The sequence below is a fragment of the Mesitornis unicolor genome, unplaced genomic scaffold (genome assembly GCF_000695765.1).
Source record: "Mesitornis unicolor isolate BGI_N332 unplaced genomic scaffold, ASM69576v1 scaffold697, whole genome shotgun sequence".
Classification (NCBI taxonomy): domain Eukaryota; kingdom Metazoa; phylum Chordata; class Aves; order Mesitornithiformes; family Mesitornithidae; genus Mesitornis; species Mesitornis unicolor.
In genome coordinates, this window is record NW_010195474.1 from 25,700 (window position 1) to 44,840 (window position 19,141).

The window sequence follows — 19,141 nt, forward strand, 5'->3', positions numbered from 1 at the left end:
CTGCCCCCTCTGTGGGTCATTGCTTCTCAGACACCACTCCCAAGTCAGATAACACAAACAATTCCTTTTTATTGCAGCTCATATTATCTGAGTGATCGCACAAAAAAATAAACCAAGATGTTTGGTTTATTGTATAGGCCATGATAGGCTGTGGGAAAAACAAAGAGGTGGAAGAAGTGATATGAAACAGATCATGAAAAGCCGTGGAGGAATCTGACCAGTCCCAGGGACACTGAGGCAGATCCCCGTGATGGGGAGAACTGTGCAGTCAGATTGCCAGCAGGCTGCGGGCAGCAGTTTCTTCCCTTCCAGCCCATGCATCAGCCTGGAGCTGCACCTGCAAGGACTTGAGCCATGCCTTGAGCCAGGCATGGCTTCACCAGAGCCTTCCAGAGCCACTCTGCCCTGGGCCCTGAAAGGGTCTAAGCATTTGAACTAAAATATGTACATAGTTTTATGCTTTTTACACACACGCAAACACACACACACACACACACACACACCCACACACATACTGATTTCCTCTCTCTTCACAGCATGAGTTTTCCGAGAGCAGCAGACACTGGGAGTTTGAGGACTTGTGCCAACCCCACAGCAAAGGCGGCATACAAGGCACTTCAGAAATAGCAGCTTCTGCCACCAACAGAAGTCCTCATCTCCCAGAGGTACAAACTTGGATGACAGAGATGCAGCAATACACAGCTGGGGAGCACGCCACAGCAAATAGCCCACAGGGGAACACATGGGACCTCAGCGCGTCGGGGATGTCACATGCTGCCATGTGTCCAGGGACTCCTGTGGCTGGGCTCATCTCGCACCAGGAGGGATGGGCCAGCAGGAGCAAGGAAGCCCAGGGACATTAGCTGGCAGTACGCAGCCTGCTGCTGTGCTCTGGGAGATGCCAAGGACTCAGGTCAGGCTGCGTGCTTGGAAGAGAGCACAGTAAAATCAAAGCTGCAGCAGAGGGAGCTGGGCCCTTCCACCCTGCCTTCACCATCAACAGGAGAAGTGGGGACATGTCCTTTCCTTTCATGTGAGAATAAGTAGATATTTTGTCAAGGTGTTTGGGGTCAGACTGAACACTGGAATAGCAACCAGGGCAACTCATAAAGAGAAAATGGTGGACACGTACTGTACATAGGAGGCCGTAACACGGCAGTCAGGCAGAAAAATCTAGGTGTGCTTTTCTATTAAAAAGCAAAGCCTAGTGATTAAAGCAGATATTTCTGTTTCCTTCCATCTCTCACTCACTGGAGAGTGTCACAGAGCCCTCGGAACAGGCCTGGAAGGTCAAGTGAATCACACAGCCCTCAAGAGGCTCACCACAACCAGGAGGACTACTGGGAGGCAGGGCCACCTTGCAGAGGACTGGGGGAAAAGGAGGAAAACACAAGATTGGGTGGAAGAAAGCGGCACTGCAAACAAAAACATGCTAGCTCCAGTGAGCTTGCCCCATTCACCAATGTGAATGCTAAACAGGTCCAGTCTCAGGGTTCTTCAGTAAGTTGAGCGGAGTTGTGCTCCAGGTTTGAGCAGGAACAAAGATGTAATTCAGAGTTTCACTGGATTGTTTGAGGTTAGGAAGGGATAGACATCAGAGAGCATCAAAATGCTCCCAGATTCTCATTTTCCAGAGCAGCCATTTAGGCAAGACAATCACAAACACTCACACTGCCAAATCATGGCTAGATCTTGGCCTGATGCTACAAATGTCTTCAAAGAGAAAGAGTCCTTCAGGCACAGGCCCATGTCTAAAAATAGAACTCCAGAAGTCTTGGGGAGTGCCCCAGTGCTGGACTGGAGAGAGAGAGGATGTAGGTCAGACTGGTTTGGTGGCACTGCTGTAAAACAGATGCTCAGTGTCCTCTGTGGTGGAGAGGGTTGAGTTGGTAGCAGTGGTCGGCTGACGGCGGCGGCTGTTCTTCTTCCTGTTCTTCAGGAAGAAGTAGCCGATGATCGCCAGGACCACCATGATGCAGATCCCAAGGAGCACGGCAATCACTACCTCAAAGGCACCTGTGGGGGATACATGAAATTAGAAGGGCTGCTCCACGAGCTCTGAGGCAGCAGGAGTGGTCAGGACGAAGCAAGCACAAAAGCTGCTGCAGAAGCTGTGCTGGCAAAGAGAAGAGATGGACAAATAGCTGACCTGATAGCTACACAACCAGGCAAAGAAGAAAGAAGGCAACCGCATGGCATAATGGTATGGCCAGGGTATAGTCAGCCTGTCTCTCCCAAATTATGGTTTCCATCATTCCTCAGATGCACCACGCCCTCTAAAGGCTATTCAGTGACTTTGGCAGGCTTGGCCAGTCGACACCCGTGTGAATATTGAGCCCTTCTGCAATGCTGGCCTTGCTTCATATGTCAACAGGGAGGCCACCAAGGAGTGGTTGCAGAAAGCACCTCCTGGTTAGGATAACACTGTTGGAGTGAGCTATGGTGGACAGGCTGAGTTTGTGGGGAAAGAGCTTGTAGCAGTGCTGTAAGCACTTGGTCTTCTACAGCCAGTCAAACTCCTGCATCATCAGGGGAAACAGTCAAACATCATGCATTTGAGAGCTGTGGTGAATTCAAAGATTAAATCAGTCTATGGGGTTGAAGAACTGAAGTGTATAATTTCAAGAGTTCTCTACTGAAGAAAGAGGCCTTAACAGCTCTGTGGTGAAAAGACACCATCCTTAGCGTGACATTGTTTTAAGAACTTGTAATTCTATAGTTTTGGTGCTCATTACAGTTCTAGAGAGCTTGTATAGGGTCATCAGATTTCCTCAGACTCTAGCACCCAACATTACTCACATACCCACTCGGGCCTTCTTCCTTGCAGAAGTTAGCAGTCCTTATGTGAACTTAACCCTTAGGAAGGATTTTACTTGCCATTTTTTGATGCTGAACATTGGAGCACTCAGGCAAGTTGATGTAAGCTGTGATATGAGCTACCGAGTCACAGACAAAGGAAAATTTGGACCACAGATGCACAGTGCACAGAAACATCTCTTGCCAGTGCTAGCATCTCACAAATCACATATTGCTCCCTCAGCTTCAAAAGGGTGATGGGAGAGAAGGCTATTATTTGCAAGAAAAGACAAAATCTTTTTCAGCACAGGGTAAAAGCATAACAAGAAAGAAAAAGTTGTGGGTTTTTTTTCTCCTGTAGGAAAAACTGTTACTTACTTAAGATAGCACTTTGAGACTCAAATGATTCCCATCTCCGGCCAATGGCATCTGCTTCTGAATAGGGAGCAGAGAAGGGGAGAAAGGTTTTACAAAAAAGGTTGGGAACAAGGGATAAGACAGCTTCCTGAGGAGCATATTTCCAGTGCTCTGAAGTGACTGAATGCATAGAGCATCCCTTTTGACAGCCATGGCACTGAGCTCTCAGGGCAGGCTGTGAGGCACAGTGTAGCTGAAAGCGACACTTTAGAAAAGCAGCAGCAGTTTGCCTCTCAACGGATAGTTTGGCAGCATTCCTCCTGTTTCAGCTGTTGGCCTCCACAGAAGCACATACAAAGCTCGACAGTGTAAACCTTTACACTGTTTGTTTAAAACTTCTACCTAATGTGTCATGGAGGGTTTCCTTAATTTCTCCTCTCCCACCTGGGGAGAACTGGAGCCAAGCTAGAAAGCTCTTTAGAGAGGCCATACCATATCTCTGGTTAGTTTTGTCATCCTCTTCTGTACCTTTTTCAACATCAGCACCCAAAATATTTTCCAGGTCTGACAAATGGCAGGCTGCATTGCAGAAAGATGCTGTAGATACACACCATTCCCTGTAAGCCATTGGTCACATTGAGGAACGCTGTGAGGCATGGCCAGGGTTTGAGAGCAGAGGTGCTTTGACTGAAAGGTCCCAAGTCACTGCCTCTTTGGGACCACAGAATTTAGTCTGAAGTGATTTTCGTAGTAAAACTCTAGCCCTCACTATGTCTGCTTACTTGTGATGCCTGAACATGATTTTATACACTCTTCCTCTTCCTCAAAGTTGTTGTTGTTGCCACCACAGCCTCCGTAGGTGAAGGGGTCACATTTCTCCGAGTATGGGTTGTAGTACCAGCGTGGGATGCTCTCGGTGCACTGTCCAGTATCAGGCAAGTCCACACAGTGACCTGGCAAAGTAAGAGAGAGGTGCTCTAGCCCAAGCAGTGTGTTACCAGAGCAGCAACATTTCCTGCTTACAAAAGAAGAGCACAAACACCATGGCAGAGGGAATCCATGGCCAGAGCAGGGGCTCTTGGGTCCCCACTGCCCAGTTGCCAGCTGCTCAAATTGACATTACTAAGGTGAGCTGCCACCTGCCCACAAACCCAACAAACAAGGAGGAAAAAGGAACATCAGAGCAGTCATGCTAGACCTTGGATTCAATCCCTGGCAGAAATGACCTGTCCTCCTCAGGAGGCAGAAGGGAACATGAAGAGCCTGGACATGGAGACACCACACTGTGGCACGGATCTCCTCTGCAAGCAAGCTGCATTTAAGCTGACTTGGAATACACTCTTTTAGCCCAGTGACAGTGCCACTGTCTACACAAGTATGAACAAGGCAAAGGTTTGGGCTGGAGCACAGGCGTATGATTACTTCTAAAATGCCATTGTTGTGTCCCCCACACTGCTTTGTTTCGCACTATTTCCAAAGAAGTGCGGCAGGGTTTTGTACAGGCCAGGTGCTGTTCCCAACAGGCAATATGCATGAGACCTGCTTGGGTGGAAAAAGTCTAGGCAGGAGAGTGAAAGCCTGCTATAAACAGCTGTCCTTAAGGCCCTTGCTCATTTTTAATACAGGGACTACCCCAGCGCTACACCTGTTTTTGGAATTATGCAAGGAAGCAGTTTTACCATGATACAACAGATTGAAGAAAAAAGAAAAAGCAGGTAGATATCAGCCTAAGTGCTCTGGATAGTACATACCTTGTCTATGTGTGACGTTGATTTTCTGCAGTCTATTGAACTCACGAGCATCTGCAAGAGTCACATTTCACATTAAAACCTCTCTCACCAGTTGAGTACAAAAGAAATGCCTCTGTCCATGCAGACACGGGCAGACAGGGCTTTCCTGCACATTTCTTTGCTATCACAAGCCAGCGGAAGGGAGATATAATTTGAGGTTCCTAAATATCTCAAAGTTGTGAGAGGAACATGGGAAAAATAAAATGTAATGAGAAACTGTTCCCAATTTCCATTCCACAAATACAGAGACAAAACTAAGGAAAACAAAGGCTGATATTTCTTTTTTCCATCAAGAAGTATGGGGAAACTGCTATCACTCCATGTTCTAAGAAGTGTGAAAGAACACTAGAACAAGATATGAATCATATGCTTGCAACCTAAAAAAGCAACAAAATACCCGTACATAAGAAGGAGATATTGGGAATTCTGTCGGAAGAGGGAGGAAGGGAGGGAAGAAAGGAGAGATTGCTGAATTGTGCAGCCCGCCACTGTGTATTTATGTTAGTATAACATGAGGATGTTAAGGGAAATGTGACACTGGACAGACTGGGAGAAATTGTGGTTTCATTTCCCATCTTGCCACTCTAGGAGAGCAGGTAAGGTCATTCAGTGGGAAAAATATTGGAAGAAGAGGGGAGGACAGGCTCTGAAATCTTACAGACAGGTGCAGAGAAGAGAGTCAAGGAGTATTTAAGAGGCAGGAAACATTCCAGAAAGAAGATCAGCTCTTGCAGTCAGCAGAGATAATGGAGATGGCAGAATCTGCAAGTATAATACTGTGGAAAGAGGTAATGCAGGATCAGGAGATCAGAACAGAAGGAACCAAAAAGCATTGAGTCAACACCTGTAACTTACATTGCACCCATCCCTGGGCAGAGACTAAGTTGTCTAAGCTAGAATTTGATGTACTTACATTGTTCACAATACATCTCGTCTGATCCATCAGCACAGTCGAGGGTTTCATCACACTCTAGGTAGGCATCAATGCAGCAGCCGTCCTTGCATCTGAAGAAGGGGGGCTGACAGTTCCCATTGCACACTGCATCAGAAACAGTTCAGAGAGCTCATTAAAAGTCATTCTTTCTCACTGCCATGCAGATGCTTTGTGAAGGACTGAAAAGCTGCTGATAGGGCTGGCAGGAAAGAAACAAGGCAGATTGGTTAAGGTCTCTCTTCAGTGCTACCCTGGGCTCAAAAAGCAGAAAAAAATATCCTTTATAAACAAAGCATTGCTCTGGGAATAGCCATGCTTCCTCTCAAAAAAAGTACACAGAAGGTGGAAGCAAGGGTGAGTGACTCAGGAAGAATATGGAGACATTGCCCAAGAGTGGGGGATTAAATCAGGAAAGCTAAACTGAAACCTGCACACTGGCCTGTGAAAGCCAATGGAGAAGAGTGGTTATTTCCCTCAAGTGCTGAGTGCTGTGCCCAGTTCTGAGCTCCCCGCTGTACAAAAGGCATTGGCATAGTGAATCCAGTAAAGACTCAGCAAGGGACTGGAAAGCAAGACCTAGCATGAGGTTGTGGGAAAGAGAGAGAGAGGCACTCATTTTGGAGGTGCACAGTAATAAGATGAGCAGCACCAGATAAAAATTGCAACAAAGGAAAGTGATTTAAGCAGAAAAAAAAATATGAGGGTCATCAAACACTGGCACAGGTTGTCCAGAGAACGTGTAAAATCTCTTTCATCAGAGACACCCAAAACTCGACTGAACACAGTCCTGAGCAACACAGTCTGATTCAAAGCTGGCCCAGCTTTGAGTAGTGGGTTGGACCAGATGGCCTCCAGAGGTAATTCCCAATGTGAATTATCCTATGACATGGAAGTGAAAGGCTCAGTAAAGGAATTAAGTCTCCAGTGCCTCACTTTCCGCACTGTCTGAGTGCTAATCAAAAGCCACAGGAATGGACGTGAGACACTGAGCCTGAGCTCACAGCAGGATTGCACAGTGGTACAGGAGGCTCACCTGGCTGTTGTCGCCCACCAACAGAACCTGAAGAGACAAGGGGAAAAATAAAATAAATTTACCACCACATCATTTTGTCAGCTCAAGATGAGCTTTATATTGCCTTCATATCTAAGCTAAGAAGTGCATATTTTCTGGAAGCAAGCCCTGTAGGAATTAGGGAGGGGAAACACGGGTGTCCACCGCTCAGATACCCCAGATGAGTAACACCCACATGAGGCAGGCCTGGAGGAGCACAAGGGAACTTCCCACCAGTAGCTAGGCTGTTCCCAAGCGGTCTTTCTTTTCCGAGGCTTTTGCCTCCTCTTTAAGCTGTGCACCAGAAAGCGCCTGGCAGAGGCTCAGCCTATTTATCTGAGACAGTGCTAAGTCATTCTCGTTCTTAACCAGACTCCCAGCCAAGGGAGAAGATTAATTTCATTTTAGGAGTGAAGCACTTCTGTCTCCCTCACAGCACAATGCTACCCTCTGAATTTAGGTTTCAGATGTAACATGAACATTTGGTGAGGGTTTCTGCAGCCAGAGACATGCCAGGGACATTGAGCAGGGGAGCAGTGTCCCAGGAGCGGGGTCAGATATGTTGGTAGTGTAAGACTAGGACTCTGTCCATAATTATGGAGCTCTCCAGGCTCTAATTAGTGAAGTCAGCCAAGAAGCTGCAGTACCTGCCCACAGTGTCATCCCAATCCTAAGAGAAAGAGGGGGCTGATTTTTGAAGCAGACTCACCTCTAACATTCTTGCAGGCGAGTTTACACTCATCTTCACGTAAGTAGTTATTCTTGTTGGGCTTGCAGCCACCAAAAATGAACTCTTCACACTGCTGAAGGCTTGGGTTGTAAAACCAGCGTGGAAAAGATCCCCGACACCAACCCACCTTCTTAGGAGTCAAGCAATGCTCTATCAAGAAAGTTAACATAAAAGGCTCTAGTTAGCTTGCTTTGCCTTCACATATACAAAGGAGAAAATCTTCCAAAGGAAAGCTCATCAACAGTGTGGACACTTGTCTGAAAGATTTGTAAAATCCTGAGCAGCATGGAGGAGGTGAGTAGGGAATCCTGGTATACATTTTAGCATATGAAAGACAGGGCCACAAAATAAAATTAGAAGGTGCCACATCCATAAAACAAAAGCAGCCGCTTCGCCACACAGCACAGTTAAGCTGTGAAACTCCTTGCTTCAGGAGGTTGCTGCTGTGTGAAGACTACATGAGATCAAAAAGGGATTCATCCATGGCTATTAAATGCAAAGGCACCATCTTCTGCTTAAAAAAATCTCCCAGCTGCAAATTCCTTGGGGACTAGCCAAGCACAGTAGGGATTTACTGATAGCATGCCATGTCCTTGTTCTCTTTCCAAAGTGTCAACCTCTGGGCACTGTTGGATGCAGTGTACTGGATTTTGGGCAGACCATTAGACTCACCTCGCATGGCTGTTCTTATATTTTTGTGCTATCTGTGGGAGGAGGAGAAATTCCCTGCCTAGCTACTACTCAGTCATTTGTCCAGGAACTCCTTGTTCCTAATGCACTTGGTAATACTGAACATTTTATCATTAAACAAGGCCATTAATGTAAAACATATAAATAAAACTAGAGACACTTTAAATGTCATGCAGAGAGCTCCGCCTGTCTTGTGGCTTAAGGGAATTAGGGCCTACACAGCAAACCCGTGGAGTCAACAAGACTTTTTGGGTTGTCTGTCTTACACCCTCAGCTGTACCCCGGGCTTCAGCCCCTCTGGTGTCACCCAGAAGAGGGCAATGACATGCAGAGAGGATGGGGCTATTGCAGGCCACCTCTTCTGCAGAGGAATGCACAGTTCCTAAAATAGACTGTGATGAGTGCAGAGACTTTCCACTACTGGTCAGATAGGAAAAGTTGACATGCAAGTCCAGTCTCTCGATTGTTCTCTTTTCCCATCTACCCCTCTGAGAAGAGCACTGGTAATGTCAGAGCAGCACCCAGGCTTGGGGACTCCAACTAGACATCTGTGGGCTCAGGCTCACCTTCAGTCTGCTCAGAATTCAGCACCATGATGGTGATGTTGGTGAAGTCTTGCTGTTGTGCAGTGTCCGTGACAGTAAGCTGGAAGACGTAAGTCCCCGCCTGTAGGTTGGAGATTTCTACCTGATCATCTTCGTGCTTCTGAGAATGCAAAATAAAGGCTTATGTAGAAGAAGGTACCTCTAATGAGGGAATGAGTGAAGCCATGCAAGGCTCATATTCCTGCATTAGGAAGAAAGGAGCTTGGGTGTAAACCCCCAATCAGATGTCTGAAAAACATGTATGAGCCATGTCTCAGTGATATACAGTCCCCCCAAATCCATGGGCTGGTACCCAGCTAGAATAGCATAGAGAAAGAATCCCACAAGCCTATTCAGATATTTTCATATTTTGAGATGTGAAGACATGAGGGAAAATAAAAATCTTTGGAGAGAGTGGAAATACTTGCAGTTTTGGTTGTTGTTTTGTGTTGGGTTTTTTAAAAATAAAACCCATTATGAATCATTTACTTAGTACACAGGGAATAAGCTTGGTGTATTTAAAGAACATTTTTTTTCCTTTTGCATATAACAAGTATATTTAAGTTTAGAGATGGAAATGAGTGCCTATTTCTTTGCCTGCTGAGAGGTTTCTAAAAGAGAGTGAATTATTTTGTCAAAATAGAAACCCGTAACATTCTTGACACAAACTTTTCCCATATATTTGCCAACAATATTAGGCCTACATTTCCATGCTATGTGCATTTTTGGTTAAGTTTCAAGAGAACTCAGTATTGCCATGTATCACCTTAATGTAGTTAACATAGTATAATACTAGAGGAGTTTCCCCCCTATACCTGCCTCCACCCTCAGTCATTGCTGGTCTTTAAAATCAGCTGTAAACTTGATGCACTCATTTGCTAATTCTTCCAAAAGGTGCAACAAGAGCTCCATATGACCTGCAAGGCTTTCCAGAGCATTTTGCAGATGTTTATCAGTAATTACTTGCTCTTCTAAAGCGACAATTCACATTTATCACCTCTAAGATAGGCAGTGTTCACACCCCAGAGATCTTGGAGCCAGTGAGGAGACATGACTTCTGCTCTAACTCAGATAAAATAGGAGGAACCCATGCTCTGAAGAGAGGCAAAGTCCAAGAAAAGCCCCAGAAGAACAGAAGCAGAGCCTGAAATTGGATTATTCAGAGCTGGAGGAGGAGAAGCACCAAAACTGAGCAGAGCATAACTAAGGGCAGGCCTCTCACTGAACCACAGGAGCTTGGGAGCAGAGGCAGTTCTTGCACCAAAGCTGCTGCCCTCATGGGTGCTCCCACCCAGGCAGATCAGGCATTGCTTAGGAAGGTTTGAGATGGTGTCCTGGTGCAAGGAGCCTGAGACCTGATGGCCAAGAAATGCCAAGTCCCAGTAGTGTGCAGGCAACTGTGAAGGTGGGGACAACTGTGAGGAGTGCTCCATAGCTTTTGGAAACAGGCTAGTGAGTAGAGTGTCTTGAGAGGGGGAAGGGCAAGTTGAACTCTAAGTGAATGGCTGTGAGAGCCCAACCTAGTGCAGACCACAGGTGACACTGAGCAAGCTGCTTCCTTCCTGCAGCTCCCTACCTTCATCTCCACGGCGGGGTCACCGAGGATCTGTTTCCATTCATAGCTGACTATCCCTCGGTCATCTGTGCTCTCTGTGCCTCTCAGCATCACTGGCTCTCCTGGCTGTACCCTCATGTCCATGCCAGTGCGGGCTATTGGAGGATGGTCATCTGCAGAAGAAATGCAAAGCAAGGCTTAGGTAGGTGGCTGAAGGATCCAGTCCTTGTCTCCATTACAGGAGGAGAAGGGAGGATTCTTCCAGGCTAAACCAATACTGACTTCAATCACTGGGAAGAAAACGGTTTTATACAGCTGTGCTTCTTTCAGCCTGAGCAAGCAACAGACAATCCATACCGTTATTACTGCCCTCACTAATTTAGTAACTCTCCAGCCCCAACAATTGGCTCCCTGGACACTTCTGCCCACAGGAACCACTGTAAGAGGATGTCCTTGTGGCTACAGCCACTGTGCTTCTGGCCATCGGACCACGGCCTCACAAAACAGCACAGAACAAGCTCCACCCTGTACTTGGGGAGATGAGCTGATGTGGATGAAGAATGTGGAACTGACTCTCATCATTCCTACCACCATCTCTGAGCGCTATGTTTGGGTACTTCACCAGAGCTATGCAGTGCAGGATTTGGATGGGAAATATCCCTTCTCCACCTCATCTCCCATCCCATTCTTTGGCACATATGCCTTAAAAAAAAAAAAAGCACACCAATGCCATTCACAAGATCATTCTTTTTGTGCCATTCCATTAATTAGCTTACTAGCAGCCTCCACAAGCCATTAAACATTTTTCCAGACCGTAAGTGTAGGAGATGCAAACTGATCCCTGGCTGAGCAAGCAAGAATATCCTATACAATGACACCATTGAGCCTGACTCATAACTCCTTTCGGTCTGAATGTCTCTGATCGCAAGCTTCAAGCACAGCTCAGCTCATAAAACTTCACCTGGTAGTGCCTGTACCAAGTCCAAGACTCAATGTTCAAGTTCAACCTAAGTCTTTTGTAAAGGCATTGATCCGCATTTATAAGCTAGATATAAATCAGTCTACCATTACACTGTTATATCGACTGTGACTGTGATATTGTTCAGCTTGATCCAACCACCAGAATAGGTGGACCCAGCTGGACTGAAAGAGGCCAGAAAGACACCACCTGCATCACCAGCGGAGATGCCCACCCTGGTGTCCTTTCAGCTTTGGGTGAGCCATACCTCCCTGCTGCTCTGTCCTCAGGGCCGCATCCCAGAGTGATGGATTCTGCCTCAATCAGACACAAAGACTGCTCAAAGACACCAAGATACTAGCACCTCTTGGTTTTGAGCAGGAGCAGTAGAATTAAATGGAGTTTTGCTTTATTTTCAAGTGGTCTTGCCATGAGAGCACTCTTAAGCAACTGGAGCTAGCAACACCTTCCAAACTAAACAGGGGAAAAGCAGCCTCACAACCACTGTTTACGCATCACTACAAGCCCTGGAAAGGGGGCAAATTCCTGCCATTCCTCCCAGATAAACACCATGACCCTGCTAGGGAGAGCCCAGTAGGTGGATGCGATTGCACAAGGGAAAGACCAGTTGTTCAGCACCACAGAGACCAGTTATTAACTCACAACAACTCCAAATCATGTTTTTTCCTTGTCATTTTAAAGCATGTAGACTTAAAAAAATAAAAGGCAGTGACATTTTTCCACAGGCCAATTTAGTTCCTTTTGGTTGTGGACTGCACAGTGAAGTAAAAGATTTGGTTTATCAACCATTCAGTTTGTTTTGCTCTGAAAGTCTATTTGAAAAATGAAAGCTACCTTTGCTATAATGCTCTTTTACCTGTGGAAAGTTTCTGCTGTAGAACTGTCTAATTATCAGGGAGATTAAAGCTTTATGATGCTCTTCTGTGTTGTGCTCTTCACTGTGGAACACATGCTCCTGGAGTCCCACCATTAGGTCACAACTTCTGCTTCCATTTATAAAGTACATTGGAAGGTGAAATGCCTTTTCTCTATGATTCTGGAGAAGAGCTTGATGGAGTAAATCCAAAATGCTTAAAAACATTATTTTATGGCTCACAGAGTATTCTTGCCTCAGTTCCTGTTTTTTGCTTTTTAAAAAAATTCATATATTTTTGAGGCTTATGCAGTCAGTGGTTTATCTGGCATCACCCCTAGCAATGAGTAAACTTGAACCAAAGTTGACAGGGGAACAGGAATCTGCAAGACAGTAAATTCTTATGAGGGCTGCCAAAGTAAGGATGTAGGTGGAGGGAGAGACCCCACTAGGGGACCTTGCTATCTGAACATGCCAGCAGCAGTGAAAACCTGCAGCAGAAAGCACTTGCAAAGCTTCCTGTTTGGGGATTTCTCTTTTGAAGCTCAGATATCAGCTCTTGCCCTCCAGACACAAATTCACAGAAAACCAGATTTGCTCCATTCCAGAGCAGATACACCCTGAGTAGGTGAGACTACAAAGGAATGCTTGAAAATACCTCAGAATGATTTGAGGTGGCCACTAGAAAGAGCTGGAAAGCTTTCTCATGGTCACACAGGGGCTCTTACAGCCCGCTGTTGTCTGCTGTTGCAGGAGCAGCTTACTGACAAGAGGAGTGTGCCTTGCACTGAGACATTGTGAAGGAAAGGACCTCACTGGGGACAAAAGCCTCTGTTCAAAGCCACTGGGCAGGCCAGGAGCAGAGACAGGAGCAGAAATGAGGCCACCCAAATTCCAGTGTCCATGAGAGACACAACCTGGGAGATTTCAAATGTCAGAAGCCAGCTGAGCCAGCCTGCTGCCCAAGCAGGTGGGCAGAGGTGGGCAGCAGCATGGTTCTCCCCACAAATGCTAAAGCTCTGCTCTTGTGTTGCTTCCAGGGAAGTCACTCAAAAGTGAACAGCTTTCAGGGAGGGTTCATTCAGATCTTGCCTACTGACACCAGAAAATTCGCCATTGTAACAGGCAAGGGTAATGAAGGATGCTGCTGCTGCCATAGTGTTAATTTACCTGAGGAGGGGGAGGGAGAAAGGAAAGAGACGATGCACCATGCCTGGAGAAAGAGAAATACAGGCTCTTCCCCTACAGGAATTCAGCAAATACAGTTGTGATAAAGTCGTGATAGAGTTTTCTGACAACTCATGCAGAGCTAAGCAGCTCTCAGCACTAATTTCCAGAGGTTTCTATAGTAGTTTGTAAGAGGTGCACACAGCGGGTCAATGTAACCTCTCTAAAACAATACAGCATGACCGAACGGATTATGTTTTCAGAATAATGCAAGCTGCTGCTGCCACCAGGCTCCTTCCATCCTTCCTCAGGGTGTGGGAAATGAATCCAATTTGCTCAGTGAGTCTTCATGCCATTTTAGTAAAGACAGATTAATTCCTCCAGTCTCCTTAAGTAGTTCCAGAGACAAGAGGTGAGGTAGCCACAACATGTGGCACTTCAGTAAGTTCTGTGTGACAAAGAGTAATTTCACAGGAAGTGGAGTGAAAGCTGCTCATCACCTGCTCTGAGCAGGGAGCTGGACCAGCTGGTCTCTGAGGTTTCCTCAGTATAAATTAGCGTCCAAGTCTGTGGTGTGAGAAATGAATGCACAGTTCCCACTCTCCTGGCCTGAGCTGGGTGCTGGAGGATGAGCAGCTGGCTCAGGGCTGAGCAGCATCAGCCAAGGGGTGACCAGAGACCAGATCTGTCTCAGCCCCAGCCCCCTGGGATCCCAGCACTGCTCGTTTTAGTTGCACTGTGCCCGCAGAATGGAAACCAGCACCAGACCAAAGATTTGAAGAGGGATGAGCTTCAAACTTGGGGAGCTCTCCTTTTTGAATGCATTGCCAAAGTTTTAACCTGGGAATCTCACTCCATGGTGAGGCAGGAGCAGACACATCCTGAATCCTGTGTTTCCCAGGTGCTTCCCGTCTCCCACTCACCAGCCCTGAATTCAACAGGGGGAGGAGGAGAGTGTCACCCAGCATTTCACAACCGCCACAAAAGGCTCAGTTCAAGAAACGGACAAAGGTTCGGAGAGGTTATTTTCCAGTTTCACACCCAGAACTGGTTTGCCTAGACCAGAATAAGGTAGTTACTTAAACACTGGGCTCCATTACTACCAATAAAGTGCATGATGAGCCTGCCCCTCCCAATGAGCCAGGCAGAAAACTCGCACCAAAGTTCAGGCTGGGGAATCATTTAAGAGGATAGTGCCTTTCAACAATAACATCAGAGACTTCGGGCTATACGTTAGCTGGAACAGGCGAGACACACAGCCAAGCTGTCGTCACCAGCTTATAAAGGACTCAGAGGCTCGTGTTTTCCAAAGTACTGAAAATACACTCAGATTTCAGCTGTATTCATTGTCACCTGTACCCACAGGTCTGTTTGAAGTCATAACAGCACAAGAGTGGCTGCAGTGCGTCAGAGCAAGGATGCCTCTGTCTCTGTGTTCATTTGCCAACAGTCTCACTGTGGGTGCTTGAGCAAGAGCAAGAACAAGGCAGGCATACACAGTGCTCCCCCCGTAATATTCTCCCAGTTTTCAACTGCATCCATCAGGCTCCAGAAACACTCCAGGACTAAATTTGCCCGTTCAGCAGCCCAGAGCTGTGCTCACTCTTTCAAGGTTTATCTAGTTTCCTACTGAACATATATAAACCTCTTAATTCAACAGGTCTGCTCCTTGTAGTTGTAGTGTGGGACTTGCAACACGTGGCTTGTTTCATGTCACCCACTGGGATCACTAAATATATATTTCACTATTCACTAGAAAAATCTTGCTTTTAATCCTTATTATTGCAGAGGACGTCTGAAGATGGCCACATGGGCATACCCTAAAGGCTCCTAGGACATCTGAAAGCAGCACATAAAGGAAAGAGATGGATGATAAAGCAGCATGTAAGCTTCCTGCAGAACTTTAGAGCAAGTCTGAGGGGGTTGACAATAACTTGGGCTCCAGAGCAGCCACAGAGCTTCATATTTTGAAAGCTATAGAGCACAACAGCAGGAAGACTAGACAGTTTTGTCTCCAATTCAAAACCTGGGCCAAGACTTTTTGCCTATAAACATCTGGGAGGAAAACTTGACATATCAAAAGCAGCTTCCTTAACACCTGGTCTCTCCAGGCGTCCTCAAAATGTCCAGAAGCAAAAATGCTGTAGAGCTTTCTTATGCTGCCAGTTGGACATGCTCAGCGCCCAGAGGCTCCTTCATTTGGCCTCCTGCACCTTCATGCCCTTCCTCTCTCCCCCTTGGTGGCAGCCAGGTGCCCACCTTCCTGCCCTGACAGGCCCATTCCTCCTGTGTGAGCCCAAGTTCAGCATCACGGCTGGAGGGGCTCAGGGTTTTGGTTTGGATTTTTTCGTTTGGATCTGAACCAAAGTTGAGATCTGAATTCTTGAGTGTGTCATCAACTGCTGTGGGCAGGAGGGCCCAGCTTGTACAGTCTGATTTAGCCCTTGCAATTGTTTGCTATTTCTCCAGTAAAATAACTCATTTTCAGCTCTGGACTAATAAATAGTAATAGTCCTTCATCTCTTTTCCTGCCAGCCCTCCAATGTCATTTAAGGTGCTTCAGAAAGCTTCAGGTAGCAGTCAAAGTCAATGCCTAAAAATTTCAGAAGAGGCGGGGAACACATTTCCCATCAAAGCACAACATGAACGCTGCAGCCTGATCCAGACATGAAGTAGTGACCTTCCCAGTGTCTGTCACTACAGCGGAAGTCTTGCCTGGCACCCTTTCACCCTCCGAGTGCAAACACAGGGTGTAGAAGGAACCGAGCCCTTCCTACACCCGCAGCGGTATCATGGCGCAAGCCCCACGTGAGTGAGGAGGGGCATGCCCGCCTCCGCAGGCAGAGTATCCCCAACAGCATTTCTGGCATGTTTTTCACTTCTAAGTCCTCCTGGGTCTTTCTGCTCTGCAGCCATCCCAGCATCTGTGAAAGCAGCATTAGGGATGGTTTGCAAGGCAGCACCTGTATATTGGTGGCTGAGATGCTCCAGCTGGGTGCCGTGGTGTGGCAAACACAGCACTGCTGGTGGCACAGAGAGCTCAGTGACCCAGGGACACTTTCTAGAGACCCGCACATATGTGATGCCAGGCCCTGGGACTGGCTCAGGGAGGAAGGGGTTGCAGTCTTCTTGCATGGGGTGCTGGTCCACAGAGATTAAGAGATTGAATTGCTTAACAGTACACTGTATTTTAATCTAATCTTGTGAAATCGGGATGTACTGGAGATGATGCACTCCCTTTTCCTCCTACAACTTAGCATGTATGAGTTCAGATAGCTGCCAACATCCCACCTCCAGTCCTGGAGATGTGGGCTTCAGTTCTTTGCTAACTGCAGCTCCTGTGGAAAGGGTTTGGAGCCTGGAACGGAGATGCATGACAACTGAAACAATGAGACAGAGATTTACAGGAAGGCCCTAAGATGCATTGGGAAGTGGCCAGAAGGAATGGAGGACAGGAGGACCACTCCTGTGCTTAAACCAGCGACACCCAAGGGCTGCTCCAGGGGAGCTGTGCTCTGCTCTCAAACCCCTGCACTACTGCATAGGATGGACAAAAGTGGTCAGTGGGAGTTCGGTGACATTTCATACCTCCAGCATCTACAAGACTCACTTCACAGGCTGACACATCCCACCAGAAGATCAAAGGCTTACTCAGCTCACACAATCGGCCCAAGCACATGTGCCCACCTGGACACTCCCCTCAACATCTTCACAGACCCCTTCAATCCCTACCACGGGTGGGCTGGGAGAGGGTGTGAGGAGGATTACCAGCACAGATATACCCTAAATCCTGCCCATGCATCAACGTATAATAAACTGGTTAGGGTTGCCAAAGACCTAGCCAGGTTAGAGATGTCCCCGCCTCATTAGGCTTCCTCCAAAACATGGAAGAAGGAGGCAAAAGGAGGAATTGCTATGTTTTCAGTATTTCTGAAAACACTGCATGTCTTTGGGGACAGCAGAGCGTGTGGCAAGCGGCCAGCTCCTGACTAGTTTGTTTTCCACCTGGTTCTCTGGGTCCAGGTGCAATCTTTCAGAGCAGGGAACCAGGGATTGGGGAAGAGAAAGGCACATCCAGAGGTGAAGTTTGCCCATCAGGCCCCCCAGCTGCTCCCTCTCCCTCCCCCAGCAGCAAGGACCAGCCCCAACAAGCAGAGCGTACTGAGACACCTCACTGTTCAGGCTGGTGCTCACAAGACTCAGGCTGTGGCAAAATGAAAGGCGGATTGCGTCCTGCCTCCAGCCTCTGAGCAATTAAGAGATTAATGCAGCCCTTTAAAACACGGTGATGTGTAGATTTTTAAAGGATTTCACTTTCCAACCTCAAAGGCCTGGGGGGAGGGAGAAGAAAAACAATACCTTTTTCTCCACATTGTCAAATATCAAAAACTCAGCCTGCATTTAGTGAACACTCGCTCCACCCACTTCAAATAGGTTACAGAACAATTTCCTCTCCATTTACTAATAGGTAAACTGAGGCACAGATCTCAAATGAGTTCATCAAAGTTAGGGAAAACCTTTGCGGCAGAGGGAAAACTGATAGAAAGATAGAAACCCAATCTTTAACATCATTTTATCCCAAACATTTGGCAGCACAGCTGCACAAGTGAAGGCTGGAGGAACTGGCACGGGTGACCATTAGTGCGCTTCCTGCCCTGGTTTGCACAGATCCATTATGGACACCTTACCACTAGGTCCGTGATCCTTCATTGCCAGGTAGGAATCGTACACGTCCTTCCTCAAGAAGTTGAGAAAGCCGATCTTCCTGGCAAACCTGCAGACGAAAGCCTGCTCGTAGAGGCAATTAAGAAGAAAGCAGCCCTGGATGCGGTCTTCCTCCGTGCCCGGAACCTGCTCCACGAGAGCCAGGTTACAAGTGGGGTCCTTACAGCAGGCTCTCATGCAGTCCCTGCTCCGATGGACCATGGGGGACGACAAGAAGGTTGCTCCATTTTGGACAGAGGCATCTATATCCAGCACCAAATCCGGCATCCCTGCTGTAAAGTCCTCCAGGCATGTTTCCCCAAAGGGCTTTTCCTTCTGCCCTTTGCCGAAGTCCACCGCCAGCACCAAGCAGAGCCAGAGCACAAACCATAGACCTGGACTCCCTCTAGCCATCTCGGTACCCCGATCCTCACCGCCTTGAGACCTTAATCAGTTCCTAAAGGAAGGGAGAAGACAGATGAAGCTAAGAGGCACAGCGTCCAGGTGCATGCCCCCACAGTGAGTGGGGACTCGGAGCACAGCCTCACCCACGCTCCAGGTCCCAGCTCACCCCAAGGTGGCCAATGTGTCCCCCTACCCTGCAAATCATCCCCTGGCATGCACTCTCAGCCCCCCACCTGGCGGCCTCAGGTGAAACCGATGCTGGGAGTGGGGTGTCCCCCTCTTCCCCCCCACTCCTTCACCCCTCAGGTGTGCCTTCAGCTGCGGCCAGCGGAGACAAAGGCACGGAGAGTGCAGGAAGTGCAAACCAACTCCCAGGGAGAGGGAAAAAAAAACCTCAGTCACTCCCCTGCACGCTGGCTTGCGTAAGAGGAGGGGAGGAGAGCCGGGCTGATACCATCTTCCACTCCTCTGGGAAGGGAGCAAAGCCTCCCTATGAGAGCCCTGCGCCGTACTCTCCTTCACGCAGGTGCAAGGGATTTCTGGATG

At 47.5% G+C, this 19,141-nt stretch overlaps 1 protein-coding gene across 1 annotated transcript; it reads right to left on the minus strand.

The window, feature by feature from the left end:
- Positions 1-1,594: 1,594 nt before the first annotated feature.
- On the minus strand, positions 1,595-18,604 carry SPINT1 (serine peptidase inhibitor, Kunitz type 1). The gene is made up of 10 exons (XM_010188109.1): positions 18,175-18,604; positions 10,509-10,660; positions 8,915-9,053; positions 7,638-7,808; positions 6,911-6,937; positions 5,857-5,982; positions 4,905-4,955; positions 3,936-4,106; positions 3,175-3,231; positions 1,595-2,016 (listed from the first exon to the last, which is right to left on the minus strand). The coding sequence occupies exons 1-10, from the start codon at positions 18,602-18,604 to the stop codon at positions 1,820-1,822; spliced, it is 1,521 nt and encodes a 506-aa protein (XP_010186411.1). The 3' UTR covers positions 1,595-1,819.
- Positions 18,605-19,141: the final 537 nt, after the last annotated feature.